This window comes from Thunnus thynnus, chromosome 10, assembly GCF_963924715.1.
Source record: "Thunnus thynnus chromosome 10, fThuThy2.1, whole genome shotgun sequence".
Taxonomy (NCBI): domain Eukaryota; kingdom Metazoa; phylum Chordata; class Actinopteri; order Scombriformes; family Scombridae; genus Thunnus; species Thunnus thynnus.
In genome coordinates, this window is record NC_089526.1 from 14,518,892 (window position 1) to 14,539,062 (window position 20,171).

Here is a 20,171-nt window from a genome sequence, read left to right on the forward strand (position 1 = left end):
AGGAGACGTCTTGTGTCCAACAGTTACACTTATGAAATTAAATATATTTTCATATGTAATTTTAAGGATTTTAACAAGATAATTTAACTTTTTTTTGGTGGAAAAACCACATTATACACGAATTATTATTCAAAGTAGTATTTTAAAAAACATCTTCAAGCATGTCTGGAGGGGATCTTTAATAATATGTTATTTTGTATATATTTGTATCTTTTATTTCTTAATTTTCATTGTTAAAAAGTTATATTAATTATTCACTAGTGTGCCGTCCCAGGAAAACAAAGCTGCGGGGGTGCGGTCTTTCCTGTAGCCGAGAGCGGAAGCGGAAATTCGGCCATCTCCTCGTACATTCAGGCTACAACAGGGTCAGTACACACTTGATTTGGATATTTATTGTGCTGTGTTGTCAACAATTTTTTTGACATTTTGGCTTGTGATTTGAACGCGTACATTCCGCATTGTCCTGAAGCGGGACGTGTCCTCGTTGAAGCTCGTACAGTCTAGCAGTCCTGTTGCCAGTTGCGAACTAGCACCAGCTAGCTGCTAGCTAGCTAATCTCTCCTAGCAGCAGCAGCAGCAGCAGCAGCAAGTGATTTATTTTACCACTCAGGCTGGTCGCTAACACCAACGTCCGTTTGTATATGATTCACTGATGAAATGAGGACACCACCGTTTGTTGAATGATAGTTTGTCCGCTCATTCGTACCCAGCTACACCTTCTTGATACGCCTGTTTATACTTCACCCAGACTTCATCCAAACCCTGGTGCGGCTAATTTGAGCTAGCAGACGACAGCAGCCGTTAGTTTTGGATCAATCAACTTTATTTAACTGCTCGTCGACCTGCTTTGTGCTTACAAACTCCGTGACAAAGACGTGCTCGTTTCTACGCTGCTGTGGATGACACTGTTTGAATAAGGTGAGGGTAACCAATTAACTCTGTGTCTAGACATACAACAACCCAGCGTTAAGTTTGACTGGTTGCTGGTTAGTTAGATAACTTGGCAGGTGTGACGGGGAAAAGCTGCAGTGCTCCGGCTGAGTAATGATTGTTATCGTCGTTATCTGTCTTCAGTGAACTGGGTGGAGGTAACTTCTTCATGGAGCTGTGTAACGCCAACTGTGTGCAAGTGATAGGAGACATTAGCTATGGTGTACTGGAAACTCTTCAGCTTATTGGTAAACTTAAAGATCCCCTCCAGACATGTTTTAAGATGTGTATAAAATACTCTGCTTGGAACAATAATGTGTGTCTGATGTTGTTGTTCCACAAACAAAGTTCAGTCACCTCGTTAAATTCTTTAAAATGACATCTACTCCTTCTCCTCCATGAACAAATCCAGAATCTATAAATGTGCAAATGTTTTTCATTTCAAAAGTTTAACCGATGAACACAAGACGTCTCCTACTTCACTGTAATGTTGATTCTCAGTGTTTGTGCACTGGAGGTTTCAGGTTTCCACATCACACTTGTGGAAGTTGAATATTGGGACACAATTTGCAACAAAGTAGTTGTGATGTCACAAATGCTACTTATTGAGCCTATCGGCTACATTTCATAGCCTAGGTTAGGTGTAACTGATTTGTTGGCACTCAGTCACATGGCAGCAGTTGTTAGTGTGTCCTTAGCTGTTTATGTGCTGATCTAAGTAAGTAAAGCCTTTCTGTTATTAAAAGATAGGTTGACAATTTTTCAAGTGTGTCTTAAAACAACAGTCAGGTGTCCATATGGACACTGAAGGAGGTTTTCCTTGCTGTAATCATTCCTCCTGTTCATACTGGCTGTTAAAAGACCCCGTTCAAATGTGCTTAAAATGTAAGTGATCGGGGCCAACATCCACAGTGTGTCCACATAGTCATTTTGTGCAAAAATGCATTTAAAAGTTGATCTGAAGCTTATATGAGGCTTCAGCAGTCTGAGTTAGTCATATCAAGCGGATATCTGACACATTTACAGTCTTTTTAGCACCGAATTCCCTCTTTGTGTTTCCCTGTTGAGCTGCAGTGGAAGTATAGTAACAAGAAGAGAGACTTTGGCACTAAAAAGAGTGTAACATTGAGAGATATCTACTTGATTTGACTCATTTAGACAGCTGAAGCTCCATATTAGCTTCAGATAAACTTTGAAATACATTTTTGCAAAGAAGGAGGCTTGTTGATTTTGACCCCCATCATTTACATTATAAGTACATTACGAAGGAATCTTTTAATAGCCAGTATGAGCAGGAGGAATATGGCAAGAAAAACCTATTTCAATGTTCATTTGGGCACCTGACTTTTGTTTTAAGACAAACTTGAAAATGTGTGAACCCGTCCTTTAACGATAAAATTAATAAGTGCATACTTTCTTTTCCCCGCAGAATTATAATATTGGTAAATAAACTTTTTCTGGTCAGGGTGTCACGGATTGTGTAGCATAATCAAGACAGCGAGCAGCAATAGATACAAAAGGCATGCACACATGTCTCTTATCAAAGATTAGTTGGCATGTCTGAACTTTGAAACAGAGCTTCAGGAGTCTCTGAACTGACTGATGCAACTGTTGCCTCATGGTCAGTTATGCAACATGGTCTCATATTTGTCTGACCTACAATTATGAACATGTATGCTACGCTATATGTGTCAGGCTGATTTAAAGCACTTGAAGGTAAACAGGACAGTTATGGCCTCAGTGTATTTGTCTTGAATAAGTTGATTAATTTAAATAGTTGAGAACAGCTTATTTAAGAATGTGTTACACAGATAGGAGTCTCAAGTCCACTCTTCTTGACATATCTAAAAAAGAATAAATCCATAAAATAATTAAATAATCTCATATTTTTGTGCCTATCAAATGGTTCAGAGGTCAATCTTTGTACTTCCCTGTCACTGTTGTGTATCCAAGAAGTACTGCTGGAGGCGGAGGAATGGAGAGAGCTGTGAGTGCTCATTGGCCTGGTTGGAGGGAGATGGTCGTGAAGCGGGTGGGATGGATTCATCATCATCCTCAGTAAAGAGTTTGCGACTTCCTCCCTTAAGAGAAGGCAGCTGAGGGAGTCGCCAAGTACTGCGTTTGGAGATGATCTTTAATATCCTCTGTTGAACTTTCTCCAACTCCCTCTCTTTTCCTTTGGTGCATCCAAAGAGAAGACCATGTCCAAACACAAGCAGTGATCTAATTAGTGTGTAGTTTTTTTAAAGGCAAAGGAATAATTGAATAATGATTGGTGTAAGTGTGGAGAGCTTTTAAATATACTGACAGCAAAATTAGGTCTGTAGATGACTTGGTTACCTCCTGACGCCAGTTTCAGAAAGTTTTCATTGTTTTGCCTCCCTCTGTTGCTTTGTGACACGGACCGAAGTAGCATCTATAAGGTGGGAAAAATGGGAGATTGTGGCTGTGGAAGGATGCATCTGGTCAGCAGCAACGTGTCGCTCTGCTGTGTAAGCGATCAGACACAAACAAAGCTCAGTAGGTACCGAGGGATTCGATATTGTGCCATGAAATCATTCTCCGCATACCATTACGCCAGCAACAGCCAGGATGTTTATGTCAAATTCAGACTTTGCCATCAGTTTTGCACAGTAGAATTAATCATTTGTTGCACCAGACATTTTTCTCCCGTTTGTCAATCATTCCGTTTTGCTGATAATATTCTCACTGCAGAGCCATGTCTTATGTTAATAGTTGACAGAAGTAAAACCTTTTTTTCTCTATTGCAGCCCAGTTGCTTCAAGGTTTTATAACTTGAAGCAGAGTAACTATATTCTGAGGTGCCCTTGCCCACGGCGCTTTATTGAGTTTGCATTTGCATATTTGTGGCCCATCTGGTAGCTTTAAAAAGTCTTGCCATACTCTTATGACCTCTGTCACAAAAAAAGACTGTCATTCATCATGTTTTCGTTGTTTTTGGAACTCAGTCTTGGTAAACTCTTGATCCACCTGAACACCACATGTTCAGGATGATCATTTATAGTATCAATTTAAGGATGAGGTATATTAAAGAATGATGATATTTATGTGATGAGCAGCAGAGCGCATGTAAGAATGGTTTTAAAAAACTATATTTCTGTTATTTGGCACTAATGTTACATAGTTTACAGTGATGATACAGTTGATGTAGTTTGGACGTTTTGAAAATGTGAACATAGGTATTGAAGTTGGTAAATGATGGTAAAATCTGGACTTGAAGTTTCTTATTCCCAAGACGCTTGGCACAGTCCAGCTCAGCTAATGTAAAACCCACTGCTACAATTTAGATTTGTCAAATTAAATTATTTTCTGAGTCTGTTAAAGTATGACGAGCAATGCAAGAGGCTTTTAATTTCCCCCTGTGGCCTGTGTTGGTTCAGGAATAGTCTGTTCGTACCACCTAATTAAATGCCTTCATTTTCTATTCTGACAGAATTAAAAGTCGAAGAACCTTGACTTTAATAAGTAAGATAAAGCTTATAACAAATATGTTCTATCTCTGACTATCAACCATTTGTGGATCAGCCACAAATCATGTGATTTTCTTGCTGAATATCTGCTTTGTTCTTATTTTATTATGGTTACTTTGGAGCTTGTTGCTTGTTCTTGTATGTTTGTTCAGCTGTAACCTCTAAATGACTATGCATTCATTTTTAATGTTGATCTCAATCTTGCTCCGTAGTTTTCATCTCCCTGTGCCTGTGGTTTTGGGACCCAATGTTGCCACGGGAAGAAAAAGACAAACTGAGACACAGCACTCCGTGAATGAGTGGCGCACGAGATAGAAAAACCAACGGACAACGAAAGGAGAGACCCTTATTCTGCATCATTCTTGTGTAACAGGTGTGCATGACGCCGTGTTTCTACCTTCGCTGATACAAGTGGCCACATGATTTAAGATTGATATCTGGTATAACCACCATCTTTCACACTGATTGTTCTATTCAAGGTCCCACACTCTTTTTTTCACTCACTCTTATGCTCGCCTACATCTCCTCCAGTCTTCTCGTTTCTTTGTTTTTCCTTTTCACTCTTTATCCTTCTTGTGCTCTTTTCTTTTGTTAGTATTAACCAAGTCTTATAAATTTGTCCATGTTGGAAATATCAATGTCCTTTGCCCAGTAAGTAGTTTGTTTTTGTATCGTGTGATAAACTATGTTTTACAACCCGTCTTCTCCATCTGCTACTCAGATTGCAACAGAACTCGAAGGCCCGCCGGTTGCCATGTCGACCTCATCGCTACGGCGACAAGTAAAGAACATCGTCCACAACTATTCAGAGGCTGAAATCAAGGTTGTGTGTCTCTCTGCTTATCTGGCTTTTCTTCTTCTCCTCTCACGTTTACACCCACATCCCCCAGCGTGTCCACGATTTAAGTGTAGCCCATTTGTCTCTGTAGCACAGATGACATTATGTCACAGCTGATAATCTAATATTTTTTTTATAGCAACCTCCTCACTCTTTCCTCTCATTGCACACAATATGAGCTAATCTGATCATATAGTCCATTCATTATTTTGCGTCTCTCCATCTTGTGTGCTGATACAGTTTGCATTATTACTCAGAACAGTAAAAAAGTAACAAAGTAATGGATCAAAATGATCCTTATCACAGACAGTTTGGGTAGTGGTTAACTGAAGTTTGTCCCTTGCTGTGTTTTTTATTGTTGTTCAGGTTAGAGAGGCGACGTCCAATGACCCATGGGGCCCCAGCAGCTCTCTGATGTCAGAGATAGCTGATCTGACCTACAATGTTGTGGCCTTCTCAGAAATCATGAGCATGGTGTGGAAGCGCCTCAATGACCACGGCAAGAACTGGAGACATGTGTACAAGGTTCGTTGTGGCAATATATCACAATAAATATTGTTGCGATACATAATTAATACAGTGTACTGTACTGTATATTTTTCTATGTAATCTTTCTGTTTATGTAGCAATTAGAGTTTTTGAATTCTCACATTGTAATTTTGTGAGACTATGTAACTGTTTGTATTAGGGCTGCAGCTAATGATTATTTTAAATTATTGATTAATCTACTGATAATTTTCTTGATAAGTTGAAACCAAGTTGTCTTACTAACAGTTTAAAACCCAAAGATATCCAGTTAACCATCATGTTCAACAAAGAAAAGCATTAAATCATCACATTTAAGAAGCTTATTTTTGTAATTTTTGCTTAAAAAAATTGTGTTTGAATTAGCTCCTACATCCATTCACATTGGGTGTGAATGGATGTAGGAGCTAATAAAGAATGATTAGACCTTGTTTACTGCTTTAATGCGGTCACTTATATTACCTCAGTAAGAGGTCGAACTTTTCCATAGTTGGTGATTGGTTTTGTTTCGTATTCTCACCAGGCAATGACTCTTATGGAGTATCTGATCAAGACGGGTTCAGAACGTGTTGCCCAACAGTGCCGAGAGAACATATACGCAGTCCAGACCCTCAAGGATTTCCAGTACATAGACAGGGACGGAAAGGACCAGGTACACAAACACACCCGTTCCCACAGAACTGTATAGACACGAAAGTTAAAGTGATTAGTGAGTAAGGTCCACCTTTTGTAAAATGTCCTTGAATGAACCACAAGAGGCTTGTTTGATGTGTGCTTGCATTCCACAAAGTGTTTCCAACCTCTTGTGCAAACTTACAAAGCCAGTTGTAAAAGTGTTTTATGGGATGGTGATAGCTGAAACCGTGCTAAGTTTACAAGTCGTTACACCAACAATCAGAGGTGCCGTGTAACAAACTTTATTAGTAATTAAATTTACGGCCATTTTTGTAGTGTTTAACATTAAAAGCGTTATACTGATTTTCATTCAGTCATTGTGTGCTTGTACTTGTATTTTTTCAGGGGGTGAATGTGCGAGAGAAAGCCAAACAGCTAGTGACACTGCTGAAAGATGAAGAGAGACTAAGAGAGGAGAGGATCCACGCCCTCAAAACCAAAGAGAAGATGGCACAGACCTCCAGTGGTGAGATGGCTGCTTTAACCAGTGTTCAAACTGATGGAGTTTTGGCTCACAGCATGAAGCTCTGATTAGTTAATAACCTGAGACTGACTCTCATCTGTGCATATTTGTTTCTGTCCCAGCCTCCTCAGCTCCCTCGGCACCCAGCCTGGGGGGAAGCCTGTCAGTGGGCTCTCACTCTGGAGGGGCAGACCCCGAGCAGGCCTGGCCACAGAGCTCTGGAGAAGAGGACCTGCAGCTCCAGCTGGCTTTGGCCATGAGTAAAGAAGAGGCAGAGCAGGTAACACAGAGCCGCCTACTGGAGGGAGGCTAATGCACAGTTATATGACTACTAACTGCAGGAGTATAACTGTATCTAACTTTGCAGTTTAAATCTGTTGCAGCACCTTTGTACACAGAGGGATATTACTGATATTATTCAATACATACACCTAGCTTTGCTCTCACCATGTAACCCCCCCCCCCCCCTCCAGACAAGCGAGGACCCTCTGGAGGACGCTGAGCTTCGCTATGCAATCACACTCAGCAAAGAGATGCTCCAAAAGGTCAGGGGCAGAGAGTGTGCCCAGCTGACTGGCCAGCCAGTCATTAACTATCTGTCTGTCTGTCAATTGGAATTTCTCAAACACACATCAACTATTGATCAATCAAGAAGATGAATTTATGTTCATATTTGTCATGTGTCATTTTCCTCGAGAAACAAATTTGCATCAGACTGCAGTAATACTGCTGAGATAATTTCATTTGCTGCACAGTGATACATTCATTTGTAGTGCTTACACTAAAATAAAGTGCACTACGTAGGTGCTTTTCAAATCCTTGTCAAGATGTATTAAAAATGCACAAAAGTGAGCACCCAAGAAACTGATCAACTATAATTGAATTGTTGAATTTGCATGGCCTTGGCAAATATTAATCATAATTGACTGAATTTAACACTTAGTGATTTTATTCTTATTCTTTCCAATCTGATATCCTTTCTGACAGCATGCATTTAACTGTAGTCTTTATTTGAAATATGCCCTTTTCTTTACTGTTTACCAATCTGCTGTTGTTACTTCTTTGTACTGTGTTCACTGAGTGCAAAACTTAACTACTGTGGGAGTGGTTGGATTCCTGAACCTGCTCTGTCACTTGACTGGTTTAGTTTATAAACTAATGCAGGGTTTTTAAAGCATAATGCTGTTATTTTGACTGACTCAGACATAAGGCTGTTCTCTAGCAGAAACTGCTGGTTTCCTGAGGCATTAGTCAGTGTTGTGCTTTTGACAGTCAGTCTTCTTCACAGTGAGGTATGATAAAAGGTGACATTAGGTAGGGGTGTCCTGAGTTGATTGAATACAAGATCTGTATTAGCGCTGATCAAGGCGTTTTTTAAGATTGGTGGGTAATGGTTCAATAAAGCCTGGTACATTTACTTCCTTTTTTTTTTTTTCTTTTTTTTTTACTGTGACTTGCTGTGCTTCAGGTGGGTTAGATGAAGCTCCACTGCACTCAGCTAAAATACGCACGGCGTTGTGAGCAAGTAAATAACGAGCACCACAAACAGATAAATACCAGCAGTTTCCATGGAGTATTCATAATGACAACATGTGTCAGCAAGCACACCAACCACAGCTGCTTTTACAGCTGTACCACGCCTCTAAAGTGCTGCTGTTTGTTGAAACCGAATTTAAACCTCAGTATTCTGTTTATGTTGGAGAGTCACATCCCATCCATGTCTAAGACATCCTGCAGCATCAGTTCTACAGTTCTTTCTTTTTTATTTAAGGTAGCTTTGTGACAGCAGTTCTGAATTAGCTTATTTTCTAGAAAGTGCTTTAAAAGATACAAGCATTGTTTTTGCAGAAGCACTGTGGGAATCAGACAAAATTTCAAATTCTCACAAGCAGTGGGGGAACTGATCGATTTGTCTTAATTATCTGATTGACTGTAGATAACAATTAAAGGTCAGGTTTTCAGTCACCAACACCACCGATTCAGACTTCAGTTGTGGAATTGTAAACTGATCCTGAATCTGTGCCTTTTGGTGTGCTTCCCAAGGTTGTGTGTCTCATGTTGCTGACATCATAGTGTGTGTGATTGGCAGGAGGAGCGGCTGCGCAGAGGTGATGACCTGAGACTGCAGATGGCCATCGAGGAGAGCAAGAGGGAGAAGCTGAAGCCAGAGGAGGTGTGTGTAAAATCTGTCTATATAGATAATTTATCACTGTCTCAATTCTCTTTATGTGCATGTGCACTTGAGTATTGTGTTAGCTGTTATTTAAATCTGTTTAATGAAATCAGCCACGAATTTGAAAATTAATCATTAAAAAGTTGAAATTAGTAGTGGTAATAAGTTAATAAGGACAGCATGTTCAGTGGAATAAACCAAATGCTGAATCTTTATTGGAGTAGGAGTGCACCGACCATACAAATTACTGATCTGGCTAATTTGGAACAGACAAGTCACTTTTCACATCAGAGTTTCTGATAATTATTGCATTACGACTCCTCCCCATGTAAAAACCTGTTCAAAATTGTGTGTCCAAATCCACTATCCTTGGATTTATATTTGTCTATCAGGCCAGACAAGTCAAATATACATTTGATGTAGCTCATCAGTTGTGTGAGAGTTTAGAATTTAGGATACATTGATCATGTTCATGAATACTGTAGGAAACTCCTTGTAGCTTATGTTTGATAGTTACAGATGTAATTAACATTTTACGCTGAGAAGTTATTGGATAGTTTATAGTTTATTTATTGATTATTGGTAGTAATTGGCATGCTGAACTTGCTAGCTTAATTCAGCCTTGATCGAGTGCCTGAAGTTTCTACAGAAACCGTGTTTCTGTGATGCACACAGGTCGCCTTCATGCCACAAATGGAGTGTAAGTGAATGTAAACACCAGGTTATGTCACAGCAACTCACAGTTGTCATTTATCAAGGATGGACAATTATTTAAAAATGCTCTGGTTAAAAATCTACAGTATTTTTTGTCATTTTTATCAAGTTACACAACATTGCACAAACAAGGAACTAAGAACTGATTGATTGCTTTGATGTTTTATTCTGACTGTCAGTTGGTCTGTTTTTCTTTCCATTTCCTCCTTCTCAGTTTTATGCATTTCCTCTTTATACATTGGCTAACCTCAGCATATGTGCAGATTGTGTCTTCAGATTTGTCAGCTGTATGTTATAATCTTTGATATATTGTCTCATTCAGAGCGCTCTGATGGAGCTGAGTGCCGTCGACCCCTGGGGGGCCCCTGCTGCTGGTGCTGCTGCTGCTGCCACTGTTGGCTCTGCCGGCCCCTCCCCTCCACCCACAGTTCCTGCTCCTGCTCCTGCTCCTGCCCCTGCCTCCGGCCCGTGGGGCGCAACCTCCACAGACCCATGGGGGGTAGCATCACCCACATCCCCTACAAGCTCTGACCCCTGGGGTGGGGGAGCCCCACCCACAATAGCCCCTCCTCCAGACCCCTGGGGAGAGACGTCCAACAAAGTTAACAATGTCGACCCCTGGGGAAGCTCAGGTAAGCAGCTACAACTCTGCTCACGTGTTGCCTCTTGGGTCGGTGGGAGTGTCCTCGTGACAGAATATCAAAAGAGAAGCGTGTCCTGCTCTGTGCATGAAAGAGGATCTGAAGACCTCTCGACCTTTACTCCTCTTCACTAGACTGTTCCATTTCCTGTCTACATAACAGACACATTTACATTAAAATGTTACATTTTCTGTCATGTCACCATGCTGTCATTCATCTTCTCATTCACTCACATGCTTTCAGTTTGTAATAAGGAAAGCAGGCATGCTAAATCCATTCTCCTTCTGTGTCTAAATCAGGGATTTTTATCCTCTTGTTTCTACTCAGGACTGACTGTGGCTGTGTCTCAACCAGAGCTCTCTCTTCTCTTGCCCTTTTGTGCCTTTCTAATGTGTAAGGTAGCATCTTGTTATCTCTCCTTTACCTCCACTGAGCTTCAGATACCGAATAGGTGAAAGTAACATGGCGAAAAGCCACAGAAAATCTGCTTTCGCCCGTCCCCACTTGTCCAGTTAGTGGCATTGCAGAGGTCAAGGAGAGAAACACCTGTGTTGGAACCCAGCCCAGCTTCCTGCTCCCTCCTTATTGTGGACTGTACCTGTAATGTGTTGTGTTAACCCTCCCCTCCCCTGCGTCTCCTCCCCTCCCCTGTAGCTGTGACCCCCCCAAGTGCCGACCCCTGGGGCCCCCCAGTGCCTCCCAGCACTTCCTCTTCGGGGGGGCCAGTAGACCCCTGGGCAAGGGACGGGCCTGTCCCTGCCTCTGACCCTATCACCTCCGACATCTGGAGTGGCACCGCCAAACACACTAACGGCACAGGTACATTCACACTTAAAGCTACACGGACTCTCACAAACACTGAGGTACAGGTGCACACTTTTTGTGGGGATTTTTCATAGTTTACATATACAGATTTTTCAAGTGCATGCACACAGAACAGTTGTCTTGTCCTACATTTCATCCTCCCCAAGTATGTGTGGTAGTGCTGTTTTATATCGTGGTTTATTAGGGAACATTTTTTATTCAGTGTCTGTGACTGACTTTCATTTCCTCCTCTTAGGAGATCCTGAGCGACGAGGATCCTCAGCAACAGGCTGTGACAGCACAGGCTCACCGGTACCCTTTGACCTGTCGTCTCTTGGTTCCTCACTTCCTGTTCGTAAGACTCCTGAATCCTTCCTCGGCCCCAATGCAGCACTGGTTGATCTTGATTCCTTGGTGTCATCTAAACCCAAACCCAAACAGCCGCCGCCTCCTTCCATCTCCTCTTCATCAGCGCACAACCCCTTCCTCCAGAACACAGGTTAGTTACAGCGATCGTGTTAACGAGGTCTAATCTGAGAGACGAGAAGTAACCACAAATTTTAAGTTCAGCTTTACATTTGTTGACGGAAAGGTGAGATCAGTCTTGCAGTTTCAGGTAGAGCCATGTAGGTTCACATAAAGTATACGATTTATGATGTCAATATCAGCAATATTCGTATTCACAGTCAAATTCAATAATAATTAAAAATGCATATGCTGAAAAGACTATTTTGTTAAAGGATAAAAGGTTGGCAATATTTTATATTTTTCTGATTGTCAACAAATCTCAATACTCAAACGCTAAAATCAACATTGATCCTACTAACAAGAATCTCCTCTGTAGCCAAAGCCTGATATATAATTTGTTTTTGCCATAATCCTCCATTGTTGTCCACAAACTATTAAAAACCCATCAATGAGCCAAACTGTTACTCTGATTGATATTTCCCTTTATTATAATGAACGTGCGCACTGCAGGTTATTTGGAGTTAATCTCACGTACACGATACTGTTAATACTGACAAAGGCACCAAATGTGTATAAAATCATTGCTGAAAATAGTCCTCATCAATTTTAGGAAATTACTGAGTCTGTTAGGGTCACTGATGAGACAGACATGTTGGTGGTTTTGGTCTTTTCATGGGATTTGTTGACAATAAGAAAGACATAATAAAACATAAAAAATGAGAAAAGAATAACGTGTAAGTAAAAAAACTTAAGATAGTCTCAAAAGACTCATCTGTAATGAGGTTTTTGTTGTCATCTCTGTGGCCCTCAGGTTCATCTCCTGCTCCTGGCATGGCAGTGACTCCAGGCAGCACCATTTCCAGTAGGGGGGTTTCTCCAACACCTGCCTCCTCCAACCCTTTCGGTGTGGCCCCACCTATGACCTCCATCTCACCTCAGCCCTCATCACTTGGCCTGAGTGGCCTTCGCACCAGTCCTGTGCCTCCTAATCCCATGCTGGGCATGGTGCCACCAGGAATGGGCATGGGGCCAATGAGTGTGGGCATGGGGGCTCCAGGAATTGGCATGGGCATGATGCAGGCCAGCCCCATGGGCATGCCCTACAGTGGGCTGTCGCCTATGGCACCCCCAGGCTCGACTATGTTGGGTCCTGGAGGGGCAGCTCCTCCTCAGCTGATTTTGGGTGGGTCCACTGGAACAGGAGGAGTGATGGGTGCAGGAGGACCAGTGGGAGGCGGAGGAACGACGGGAGCAAGCACCAATCCTTTTCTTCTTTGAGGAAGTGTCACCACTACTTCGCTCACCTGTTTCCACCTCCTGTCAAACCTGCTGCCCCCTTTATTCATCCCCCTTCAACACAGTTTGTGTCCAAAAAGAAAAAAATGTCTACATCTCTATATTTAAAGAAAAAAAACAAAAAATCAAAAATTATGTTTATCTTTTCCTTCAAAAACATTACATTATTTCATTTCATAGTAATTTTTCCACATTTAGTTCCTTTCATTTCAGTATGGGATGTTTTTGGTTGGGAAATAGAGATCTATTTATTTTTGTTTTAATCCTGTTTCGTTCTGTATCGTTCTTCATGTTGTGTTTTTTTTCAGTCCTGTCTGAGATGAAGGTAAGTCTGTGAGAGCAGGAGGCATTTTCAGAAGTGTCACTCTACTATATTCTAATATTACTGCACTGAGAGAAAGATGGAGGGAGAGGGGAAATAGCCACTAACAAACTGAGCAGAGAAACTGTCGCACCTGCCACTTCCTCTTTCCTCCTTCTAGAATGAAGACAAACACTGAATCACTGAAATGAAACGAGTGCATGAAGGATGATTTTTAACGAACTCCAGACTGAGAGATGGACTGAAAAACCTGCATAAACATTTCAGGCACAATGTGGTCAAATTGTTTCAACTATTTCACTTTTAATATAATTTAATGTTAAATGTAATTTATTATTTTTTTCCAATTTTTGGGAACAAATAAACAAGGAAAATCAAACACGACGATGCCATTTAAATCAAATGCTTATTTTTTTTTCTTCCTGATTTATTGTAGAAAATAAAGAGAGCTCTGACATGGGGGGGGAAAATGATGGAATGAATGTGTGTGTGTAGCAACGTGTGAACGAGGTTTTGAATGCTCATTTGTGAGTGTGCAAGTATGGAATAGTGCAAACGCCTGTTTCTGTGTATATGTATCAATCTGTCTCCATTTTTCCTGCGTTCGATCTTATTTCAGTGACTCAGAAAGGAAGAAATGACATCCATTATTTTTGTTTTTCAAAATTGTCACTTGTATTAATACTATGTAATGTTGGGATTTCAAATGAGGTATTATAAGGGTCACACATTTTTCTGCCAATCTTATTTCACACTTTTTTTTTTTTTTTTGTTAATCAGAAGCATTAGATTTTTTCCAATCACACTTTTCATACGGGATCCCTGGTGAACAGGTCTCCCAGAGCACCACTGTCCTTGTGTTTCATCCCTCTTTCCTGCGTGGGAGGGAGAGCTACTGATGCTTCTTTTAAAAAAAAAAAAGACAATATTTCAATGAATGAAAGAAGAAGAAAAAAAAAACAGGGACTTGATGACATGCTCCATGCTGTTCTTTTAATTTAGTTTGATGAATTTATTGTTATTTTATATCAACAAGAAAAAATCTCTTTTATCGGGTAAGGTTGAACTTTGTGTGGTGTTGACTGTGAACATTCACATTTGAAAAGTAAAATGGAAAAAAATTAAAGAAATTTATGAAATAAAAAAAAAAACAAACAAAAAAAAAACACAGGATGTGTGTTTGGCTTGTTTCATGCTGCCCGTATATGAAATCTTTACTGAGTACAATAATGTGACGAGAATAAATTTACATTTTTATTTTCTTTGGTGAACAAGTTTATAAATCTACAATCCAACAGAAAACATCACCCTGCCAATTACCTGCAGAATATAAGCAAAACAAAAGCGATTACAGCATATGAATTTGAATGAAGGTGATAAAAAAAAATGTTTAACCTCAGAATACAATGTTCAGTCATATGCGACAAACTTGATCCCAAACTTGCTGTCAGAGAAGCTTCAAGATGCACGACAGTGAGGCAGCCTCTGCATAGAGTTTAGTGTAGACGGCTGTGAAGAGTCACATTTCTCTGAGAAGTTCTGTTGTCTTTTCTCCAACAGACAGCGAGAGGGGGTCAAGCGAGTAGAGAATCCCAGTCGAAGTCGTCCTGGATCTCCTCGCTGTTGCTGTGGAGACTCTTTAATGGGGGACGGTGTCGCGGTGCCATAGTCTGAGGCTGGATCCCAGCTGAGACACAAAGAGAAAAACATGGATAAATTCAGTGAACAATTAAAAGGAAGTGAGGCAATATTGAAAAGGATTTCTTTCTTTTTTAAATAACTTCTGCTTTATAACGGTCATGCATTTACTATTTTAAGAAACAGCATAAAACTCAAGAAGAGCCTTCCACTAAATTACTTACCGGCTGTGTTTGCATGCTGTGTCATCTGGGGTCTCTGGAGGCTGTGTCCCTGCATATGCAGAGCCCTCCGAGGCAGCTGTGCTCCATTGGCTGGGGGTACTGTGGGAGAGTAGGGGAGGGGCGAGGGGTGGGTGAGGCTGGCGAGAGTAGGAGGTGGATTGGAGGAGAATGGTGGGACCTGTAAGGAGTGAGGGATGCCGAGGGCCAGCGGGGAGTTATTCCCAGAATTGATCATGCCTCTTTGAGTGAAGAAGCGGTTCAGAGAATCACAGAGGGAAGTAAAGAGTGCCGGGTCCAGTGCCCAGTCACACAGCTCCGCCTGACGCATGCTCTCCAGCAGGTCTGGCAACAGAAAATAAGAGAAATGTTAAAAGGTTGGCACATCACTGCATGAAGGTTTTCAGTCCATAATGTTCTGTGGCCTTTTAGAAAAAAGTTATCATGGGAGCCAAAGCCCGTAGTAAAACTTAAAAAAATACAGATTACCCAAAAAGTCTCATTAGCTGCCACCAACTATACATTCTGGCTGGTAAAATGTTAATAGAAGCTGTTACAGTAGGTGTAAAAGACAAACATCTTAAAGAGTCAGTTCACCTAAATGACAAAAAAATGTATTTTACTCTTATCTGTAGTCTGCAGATAGTTTGAGTTTTGTTCGACTAGGTTTTGAGATGTTTGTCTCTGAGATTTCTTCCTTCACCTCAATGCAATGAAGGTGAATGAAATTTCATTTGTAGAGGTCACAGCATTAAAAACTGACATTAAACAAATTTGACAGCAAGTCATTTTATAAACAGTGTCCTCATTGCTGCAGCTTATTTTCATTGTTGAGCGATAGTTGGCTATGGAAAAAAAAAATGCCCAAAATAGTTTTCCAGAGCTCAAGTTGACATTTAAAATATTTTCTTTATCTGACGGTCAATTCAAAACCCAAAGACATTCTTTTACTATCAGATATAACAAAGAAAAGTGAAACAAATTCACATTTGAGAAGCTAGAACCAGAAAGTGTTTGTTTTTTTACTTGGGGAAAATGAAATGATTTATGATTTATGTAATATAATAATGATTTATTTATTATCAAAATAGTTGCCAATTAATTTTCTCTTTACACAATGATCTGCAGATTATCCAGGATATAGGGTTTGTGGAATGACACATTGCTACTGAATTTCTTAAATGTAATTTCTCAATGTTTAGGGAACCACAAATGAAAGTCTGTTCACCTCCAGCAGATCAAAACTTCAGCAGATAAAACCCAAACTATCCCGAGAGATAAGTGAGAAAATTATTGTTTATTTGTCATTTAGGTGAACTGACCCTTTAAACAAGACTGTTGTAAACAGCACAGACCTGGGTGACCAGTGAGGTCTATGTTTGCCCAGTCTAGATTGCTGGCGATGCGGAAGCTCTCCTTCAGAGAATCTGGATTACTGAACCAGTCAGCTGGCACCGCTAAGGTGAGTGGGAGGAAGGTAACATTAGATTTTACATTTAACATTGAACTTTCCTGTGTTATGTTGCTGGTTTGAATACAATTCAAGCACATTTGTTTATGAGAAGATAACGTGAGACTCACTGCACTGCGAAAGACGGTCTGTATCAGGAGGGTGTGCAGCCGCTGGTGGTGCAGCCGCAGGCGGTGCAGTTGCAGGCGGTGCAGTTGCAGGCGGTGCAGCTGCAGGGTGAGGAGACATTGGCAGCAGAGTTGGAGTGTGGAGTGGGGTAATGTCGCTGCTCGGCACAGCCAGGGGAGCAACATCCGCTAAAAAGAAAAGACGTTACTCATTTAAGATGTTTGTATCTATAAAGAATACTTAATGCACACAAAATACACTTAAAGGATAGTTTCACAATTTTTCAAGTCTGTCTTAAAACAACAGCAAGGTGCCCAAATAAACATTGCAACAGGTTTTCCTCGCTGTAATCATTTATACTGTTCATACTGGCTGTTAAAAGATCCCCCTCAAATGCGCTTTCAAATGATGGGGGACAAAATCCACAGTCCTTGTTTATCTATTTATCTATCTATCTATCTATATGACTCTTGATGACAGACTTGAAAAATTGTGAACCCATCCTTTGAATCCACTCAGTACTTACACTGTGAGCCCCCTCTCTCCCGCATAGTCTTAACTAGAGACTTGAAAGATGCATACAAGTCTGGCAAGTTCAGCTCATCAAAGGTGAAACGGAGCGGGAGATCAGCAAAGGAGTTTAATGAGACAGGAGGGGCAGTGATAGATGAGGGGACGGCAGAGGGAAGGGCGACAGATACAGAGGAGTGAGTGTGTCCCGACACGGTGCAAACAGGCACCGGCACAGAGTTCGAAGCACCGGAGAAAGTGGAAACAGATTCGTGCCTTGAATTAGTAGGAAAGGACAGAGTGTCATCTGTAGAAATATTGATAACAGGCAGAGGTGTAGCAGAGACAGTGGGGTTGGAAAAAACGGGGCCTGGTGGATGTGGAGGAGGGAAAGAGTTGATGGAAGACATTGAGGCAGCAGGTGGGAGCCCCGCTGCAGGAGAGACAGACGGATGAGGGACAGTGAGACTGGAGACGGGAGATGGCATGTAGGGGGACTGTTGCTGTGAAGAGAAAAGACAGGATGTTATATAAGGTGCTGTTTTTAAAAAATGCTCAGAAAACTAGGCTGTGAGGGGGGAAAAGGGGGAGGAAGTGACTTCACCTTGCATGGAGGAGGAGAGAGGGAGGCAGGATGGGGCGATTGTTGCTGGATGGCACCCAGTGGCTCTGCCTTAAGAAGCTGGTGGTCTGTGTGGGGGGTTGGTTGTGGGTGATGAGGGGAGGGCTCTCTCTCTGGTGCTCGTGGAACCTGTAACAGGGCAATGTTGGAAAAAGTAATTAAATAATTGTCAAGGTAAAAGCGGCAATAGCAAATGTACAAACACTTCTCAAAAGTCCCACATTAAAGGGTCAGTTCACTCTAATGATTACATTCAGATATGCAGATAGCTTTTGTTTGTTTTTCCAGTTTTTTGAGATACCCATTTCTCAGATTTCACATTCCAGTTCAACAAAAGCGAATGGCAAATATCCCACACATCATGCTATCATGTTTTTATAGGGACTATTTGCTTTTGAGAGCATATTCTGTGGATTATCCAGAGTAAGAGAAATGTTGTTTCTTTAAAATCAAGTCAATCAAATTTTTTTTTATTATTGCAATGCTGTGAACACCACAAATGGAATTCAATTCCCGTGTGAAATCTCAGAGACAGATACTGTATATTATATATTGTAAATGACAAAATATGTTTTGTTTTGTGGTTGTTGTTGTTTTTTTTTGTAATTTGGGTAAACTGACCTCTTTTAGGTAAATAAGTATTAAAGATAAAATGTACTAACGTATCTCATGTAAAAGTGGTACAAGTAATTAGCAATCACCACTGTCAGATAAATTTAGTGCAGTAAAAAGTACAATTAAGTGTAAATTCTGATGTCTCTCTAAATGGAAACACTAAATTTATTGTACTTCAGTAAAAAGTACTTGTACTGTGTAGTTTGTTTACACCTGTTACTATTTGGCATTTTGACAGTGTAGGTTTGATGGTAACGAGTGAGTGCGTGACATACATCCAGCCTCTCCTCTTCCTCTTCTGGATAGGGACGTTTGGGTGCCCTCACTTGATTGACCTCTGCAGGTCCGTCCATTGTCCAATAGGAACCCTAGATATACAGTACATCAGGGTCTCAGCTTCACATACGTTTAACCGATCATCTATCCATCTCACATGATGTAACATATCCTCGTAACATAAAACAAAAAAACAGTTTCACCTTGCCAGGGTCATTCTGCGGCCGAGGGACTTTCCTGAAGCATTTATTAAGGGACAGATTATGCCGAATGGAGTTCTGTTAATGACACAAAGTTATATGATGATATAAGTCAGCCAATAAGACAGCAGCACTCTTTCCGTACTAGTTGGTGATGCAAATAATATTAAAATCACTTTTAACAAATTCATACTTAAGTAGCATGGTTAATACTATTTAGGCTTACCTTCCATCCACGGCCTGCTCGGCTGTAATAAGGAAAAGTGTCACTGATCCAGGTGTAGATGTCATTCAGACTCAACTTCCTCTCAGGTGCAGCTGCTATTGCCATGGCAATGAGAGTGGCGTAGCTGTGAGGGGGTTTCCCTTTACAGTTAGCAGAGGAGGGGTCCGGCACAAGGGGTATGAAGTCTCCCCTCTCCCTCCCTCTGTCTTTCTTCTTGTCCCTCTCCCCTCCTCCTCTCTCTTTACCCGAGCGCAGGCTGCTGATTCCCAGCTGGGGCAGCCAGTCTATGCTGGTGAGACTGGAGTCCAAGTCAGAAGACATTGTCTCTTTTTCTATCTGTCCAGGATCTGGGGCATCAGATTAGAAAGCACTGGATTGTTAGTTTTTACTTTCTCTTTACTTAAAACACTGTAACAAACACTGAGAAATGCCACAGTAGATTCTCCTCTGCCTGTAATGTAAAACTGTCAACCGTTCTGTTCCTGTACTTCCACCCAGCATCAATTACAAACCAGTTGGTTCAGACACAAGAAAAGACAACACGTTTCAAGAATATGCCTGCATTTGAATGTGCCAATGCTCCCTATACTTTGTAATTTCTGAGGAAGAAGAGTGACTTGCTTACCTCTCTACAGTTACTCGAGGCCCAAGGCCTTACAAACTGTTAATATTTTATGTGGTCATCAGTTGTGCACAACTGCTAACAAACTGGTGTCCGTCCTCCCCTTCAGATCTCTCGCTTCAGCATGTCGATCCTCAGAAGTCCTCCAATCATACCTTTGGTTTGTGTAACTTTGGAGAAATACACAAAAACTTATCGGAGAGCTTCCTTTTTCTCTCTCCCTCCCTCTCTCCTATCCCTTCCCTTTCTGTCTGTACATGAATGACGTCACCCACTCCTCCCCCTTGGTGACATCACTCTTTGCTCCCGCCTCTTGTGAGCC

The 20,171-nt window shown here is 41.1% G+C and overlaps 2 protein-coding genes across 5 annotated transcripts; one reads left to right on the top strand and one right to left on the bottom strand.

Annotated features, from left to right (window-relative positions):
• Window positions 1-258: 258 nt before the first annotated feature.
• epn1a (epsin 1a) lies at window positions 259-13,724 on the top strand. Of its 3 annotated transcripts, none has more exons than XM_067601267.1 (13): window positions 259-365; window positions 4,634-4,794; window positions 5,143-5,244; window positions 5,626-5,784; window positions 6,308-6,436; window positions 6,805-6,925; window positions 7,045-7,202; window positions 7,396-7,467; window positions 9,012-9,095; window positions 10,132-10,441; window positions 11,105-11,269; window positions 11,511-11,753; window positions 12,534-13,724. In XM_067601267.1, the coding sequence occupies exons 3-13, from the start codon at window positions 5,176-5,178 to the stop codon at window positions 12,998-13,000; spliced, it is 1,977 nt and encodes a 658-aa protein (XP_067457368.1). In that variant the 5' UTR covers window positions 259-365; window positions 4,634-4,794; window positions 5,143-5,175; the 3' UTR covers window positions 13,001-13,724. The 3 variants fall into 3 exon arrangements, with proteins under 3 accessions (XP_067457368.1, XP_067457370.1, XP_067457369.1); XM_067601268.1 differs by lacking the exon at window positions 259-365 and adding an exon at window positions 385-918; XM_067601269.1 differs by lacking the exon at window positions 7,396-7,467.
• An 856-nt stretch (window positions 13,725-14,580) lies between these two features.
• Window positions 14,581-20,104, bottom strand: foxj2 (forkhead box J2). Of its 2 annotated transcripts, XM_067601270.1 has the most exons (10): window positions 19,853-20,104; window positions 19,228-19,574; window positions 19,005-19,079; window positions 18,801-18,893; window positions 17,893-18,039; window positions 17,305-17,791; window positions 16,781-16,966; window positions 16,555-16,656; window positions 15,203-15,544; window positions 14,581-15,027 (listed from the first exon to the last, which is right to left on the bottom strand). In XM_067601270.1, exons 2-10 carry the CDS (start codon window positions 19,546-19,548, stop codon window positions 14,915-14,917), a joined length of 1,866 nt encoding a protein of 621 aa, XP_067457371.1. In that variant the 5' UTR covers window positions 19,549-19,574; window positions 19,853-20,104; the 3' UTR covers window positions 14,581-14,914. The 2 variants fall into 2 exon arrangements, with proteins under 2 accessions (XP_067457371.1, XP_067457372.1); XM_067601271.1 differs by lacking the exon at window positions 16,555-16,656.
• Window positions 20,105-20,171: the final 67 nt, after the last annotated feature.